General features: G+C 44.9%; 1 protein-coding gene across 1 annotated transcript; it reads left to right on the top strand.

Moving 5' to 3' along the window:
• Nucleotides 1–446: 446 nt before the first annotated feature.
• On the top strand, nucleotides 447–1,239 carry MAGEH1 (MAGE family member H1). The gene has a single exon (XM_003803506.3). The coding sequence runs from the start codon at nucleotides 447–449 to the stop codon at nucleotides 1,107–1,109; it is 663 nt and encodes a 220-aa protein (XP_003803554.1). The 3' UTR covers nucleotides 1,110–1,239.
• The last annotated feature ends 4,008 nt before the right edge of the window (nucleotides 1,240–5,247 follow it).

Raw genomic sequence — 5,247 nt, 5'->3', positions numbered from 1 at the left:
GACTCCTTCCCAAGCCCCCAGAGCCCATCTTGGACAGACTGAAGAATAAAGCAAGCCTAAGCTTTTCTTTTTAAACAGGAATATCCCACCCCTACCACTTCCTAGCTGTCATCCCCTGCAGGTACCTGCCGCTTTTCCAACTAGCCAGCGGAAATCCCAGTGGTGGACCAGCTCACTTCCTCTATGGTGTTTGGCTAGTGCGTGTCAAGAGAGGCGGGGCTGATTCTGCTGAGCTCTCTCTGGCTTGCATCCGCTGTTAGGTGCTGTTGCTGGCTACTAGCGAAATCGGGTTGCGTGAGAACAAGCTTTGTAACTGAGAAGGTCTGGTTTGTTACTACAAAGACGTTGACGTTGGTGACTTCAGCCACAGCAGCTTCTTAAATCAGAGAGAGTTGCTTTGTGCAGAGGCTACAGGCATCCTTCTGTAGGACCCCCTAGCGGTAGACATGCCTCGGGGACAAAAGAGCCGGCATCGCCATAATGCAAGGGCTGCAGAAGAAGAAAACCGCAATAATCGCAAGATTCAGGCTTCAGAGGCCTCTAAGACCCTGTTGGCCGCCTCTGTGGTCCCATGCACCCTTGAAGACAACCTGAGCGGCCCAAAGGAAGATCTGAGCACTCTGGAGAAGACCTCTACTCCCCCTGAAGAAGCCTCCAGCACTGCTCAAGGGCAAAAGTCTTCAGTGGTCCGGAGCAATTTTCAGGGCACCAAGAAAAGTCTCCTGATGTCCGTATTAGCTCTTATCTTCATTATGGGCAACAGCGCTAAAGAAGCCCTGGTCTGGAAAGTGCTGGGGAAGTTGGGGATGCAGCCTGGGCAGCAGCACAGCATCTTTGGAGATCCAAAGAAGATAGTCACAGAAGAGTTTGTTCGCAGAAGGTACCTGATTTATAAGCCAGTGCCCGGCAGCAGTCCCATTGAGTATGAGTTCTTCTGGGGCCCTCGAGCACATGTGGAATCGAGCAAGCTGAAAGTCATGCATTTTGTGGCAAGAGTTCGTAACCGATGCTCCAAGGACTGGCCATGTAATTATGATTGGGATTCAGACGATGATGCAGAAGTTGAGGCTATCCTCCATTCAGGTGCTAGGGTTCATTCTGCCCCCTAGGGAAATCTGAGGCAGACCCTGGGGATGTGGGAAAGAGAGTTAAAAGTACCCCAAGGAGTAGCTAACTTGAGTCCTGAGTAGAAAACAACTCGGATTGGGGTGGGAGGAGCACTATATTTGGTATTTTTGGTCAATGCTAATTAACTGCAAAATAGTGTTTGCTTTGGATATTGTAAAGTTGTATTGATTTTATAAAGCTGTTGAGGATCACAATATGTTTAAAATATGATTGAAGTCTTTTTTCCTTTTCTTTCTGTCATTGAGGATTAGTGTAATAGTTTTCCTAATGTTATAAAGTGAAGTTGTTCCATCATACTCTGTGAGCTGGTATAGAATTTATAACATTGAAATAGGCTGCCGTGGGAAGTTAAATAACTAGTAAAATGTGGGAGAAGGATGGAAGATTTGTTCATAAATGACCTTTATGAAACCCTGTGTCAACTGTGGTCTGAAGATTGACATTTACCATAATTTAGCTCTGTAGAATATAGTGAAAAATAAAAGCTTAGTGACTAAAGCTTTCATTTATTAACCGCATGTTGTGTGAAACATGGGTCTAGATTCCAGGAATATTCCTTGGGACACAGTCCCCAGGTTCAAAGAATATTCTAGATTATGTAGGAGAGAAAAATAAGTAAACTGGCAGTGCAGTAAATTCTGTGATAGGTACTGAGCAGGAGGTTCCAAGAAAATGTAGAACAGCTTATATGATTTTTCTTGGAGAATGGGGAGGAAAGGGGACATCACAGCACATTTGAAAAAATTCAACAGATGCTTAAATAAACTTGAGAAGAATTGAAAAGGGCATGAGAGTACACTATGAAAATATTTTGTAACAAATATTTTATTGGATTCTTAACCAGCTTAGGGGAGGGAGCATTGCCAAAAGGGAGGGGGCATCACAGAGTGCTGTGTAAATAGAAAATACACTTAAATCATCTTGAGAGGAGGAGAGCAGAGCAGAAGGGGTGGTTACAGGAAAAAAACCTGTCAGGGGATAATGTAGGAATAAAAAAGATGTGACTTTCAGAAAATTATTGGTGAGGTGACAACCTGAGATTTAGAAATACTATAGGAGATAGGAGGGGAGTAAATATGGAGGCACTTGAAGGCAGCATGGAGATTCAGGAAATAACAAATAATTTGCTGAGAACAAGGAATGAGGCAAGGAAAGAGGTGAGTGAGGCCAGAGCCTTGAAGGGTGGGTTTCATGGCTGACTTTAAACAAATACAAGTGGAGATGATTAGCAATAATAATAATCTTGGAATAGTGAGGGTCATGAGGGAAAAGGCTCTAAAAAAGTCAGAGCTTCTAGGATATTCGATGAGCCAGAGAGAAGACTCTACCCATGGCATCTTGGAAAGGTACCCTTGAGCTTCTTTCAGGATCTCTGGGTTTGTTATGGTGTACACACTGTTGAAAATGCATGCATGGACTCACACACACCTGGGGTAGTGTGTGTGTGTGTGTGTCTCCAAGAAGGTGAGTTAGCATTAGCATTTATACTCTCTCCTGAAGCCAGTGTAGTAAGTTCAGAGGGTTATCTAGCACAGTAGTCAGTTCAATAACCAAGTCATGTGGCATCAGTTTCTTCCGAATTTCAGGAGAATTCACATTTTCTTACCTCATGATAGCAAGGAGCTCAGTGCCCTTCTTCTCACACCAGGGGCTTCTACCCTGCAGCAAATCTGGAGACCCACACATTCTCGTCAACCTACCACATTTACTCCAAGAGACACACATTGTATGAACTGAGATAAATCCTTTCATTGGGAGCACTTAGTACAGGTGCCTACCCTAGCCTTGTGGGACTCAGAGGAGCAACTATCATATACAGAAGAGGGAGCAGCCAGGCTACCTTCTTCCTTCTTTCCCTCCAGTCTTATACTGCTGCCAGACATGTGCAAAGTTCAGTCACAGGTTGCAGAGTAGGCTATCCAATGACTTTCTGGCAAAGGCCTAGAGATCCACAGTTATCAGCCTGCAGGCCAAGGAGGCTTCAAATAAAAGTGGTAACTATGACTGCTCAGGAGCCCCAAATTCACTCAACAAGCCAGAAAATAATGAGAACCTTCTATGAGTCAGGCAGTGTGATAGAAACTGGGGCTCAGCAAATCCAATGACCTGTTTCTTGCCCTGGGGGGGCATAATTGTCAATACTACCTCCAGAGGTAAACAAGATGGGACATTAAGGTTGAGGTTATTAAGTGACTTTCCTATTTAGAGGTACAGAAACGGCAAGAGATAGATCCCAGACAAGACTCTATGGGGCCATTCCCTGAAAATGAAGAGTGCTCTCCTATAGGTCACCCTGCTGTCTCTGCCTGCCAATGAACTCACAAGGCCTCTGTCTTCAAAACAAACAGGTGAAGCCAGTGGGAGAGGTCTCAGCAATATCAACGGCAGCCCCCAATCCTTTGAGGATGAAACTTTAAATTTTCCCCCTTTCACAAAAGAGGGCTCACAGCAGTCAGTCAGCTAGTAAGTGGGAGGGACTGCAGAGCAGAGATTAATTGAGCAGTTGTCTGCACCAGAGGTATGGCATGTTATCTCTGCCAGGTAGGGATGATTATCACCCATTTTACAGGAAGGTCCAGCTAGCTCAGAGGAAGAGGCAATGTCCTTCCACAGCCTGTCTGAATCCATGCTGTCTTTGGCTCTGGTGATAAATAATCATTCCACTTCCTGAAATGATTCTTTGCAAGTAAGAGCCAAGAAACTGAATTCAGTCATAGATCCAGTCATTCCCAGTACAAGAGGAGAAAGACTGGGAGTATACCTATAGCTACCCTGTCAAAGAGATGATTACTGGAATCCTGAAGGCTTCAGGCAGGAGGCTCCACAAGGGGACTGGAAAACAAAGGACTGGGAGACCTTCCCTAGCCCAAGGACAGAGCAATCAGTGAGCCAAGCTTATTCACTTGTGGCCTGAAGGGTCATTCTCCCTAACATACACTGAGTACTGCAAAGAGTTAATCTTCATTTGATTAGGCAAATGCTGAGAAGATTTCCAGTGGCTGTGAAATGAATGACAGGGGCTGAGGGAGAGGCAAGGAAAGAAGCATTTCTGGAGGTTGAAGAACAGGGGAGAATATACACAATGGCCCTTATATAAATTATTTGAGCTGCATCCATATGGGACACCAAGCCATAATTTCTGTGAACCTGAAATTTAAACTGGCCTCACCTCAGTAGAGGTTCCACAAAGTGAGTAGTGAAAAGTGAAGTTTTAAGTGCAAGGATGCCTCTGAAGAATCTGGGTTGAGATTCTGGGTCCTAGAACACTCAGGAACAGAGTGCTCCAAACACCCTAATGAATAGCAAGAGTAGCAGCTGGCATGTACTGACTACCTACATGGTTCCAGGTACTTTGATGGTTGTTTTCATACATTGTCTCTAGTTTATGCAACAGCCGTTCAAGGAAGGTGCCACCAGGCCCAGTTTACTGAGGGAGAAACTCATAGTAAGGTCTCCAAAGCATAGTTCCAGGTTCATAGTTCACCTGTCTGGCCAGTGGCAGCCTCAGGCATAAACCCAGGGCCTACCAAGTCTAAAGCCCCCACTGCTCTTCTTAAAGAACAGACGCCATACTCATGACATCCAAGGCACTGATCAGCCTTGGGAAAATCTATTTTCAGCCTCCACCATAGCCCTGAGTTATAGTGAGAGAGGACATGCCAGAGTGAGGTAAAGAGTGTGGGAAAACAAGATTAATATGCACTTCTGGGATTAGCTGTGCACCTCTGTCCCTTTATTCCAATCTACTGTGGCCCTCTTGCCAAGCTATCTTAAGGGGCCTGGAATGAGTATTCTTTCCAAAAGAAATGAGTCTTTCTCATCAGAATACATTCCCCAGAAACTTCACCACCCTGCACGCTTTATCAGTCTTCTAATCTTAGGTGTTGGCTTTCCTACAGTGCACCAAGAAAACAGCAATGTTTCTAGGCCAAATGCATTGGTCACTGATGCTGTTGCTGATCCAGAAGGTACTGGCAGACCTCTTTCTTTGGGAATATCAACTAGAATAAGATGCCAACAGACAGTAAACTGTGGGCATTCATCCATTAAAAAAATAGCTTCCAAGAGTGTCCTTCTTGTGCCTAGTGTTGCAGCATTGGCCTTCACAACCAGGTGCAG

Source organism: Otolemur garnettii, unplaced genomic scaffold, assembly GCF_000181295.1.
Source record: "Otolemur garnettii isolate 467f Iridium unplaced genomic scaffold, OtoGar3 scaffold00318, whole genome shotgun sequence".
Classification (NCBI taxonomy): Eukaryota; Metazoa; Chordata; class Mammalia; order Primates; family Galagidae; genus Otolemur; species Otolemur garnettii.
Note: the sequence above shows the minus strand (reverse complement) of the source record. Positions and strands in the feature narration are given on the sequence as shown.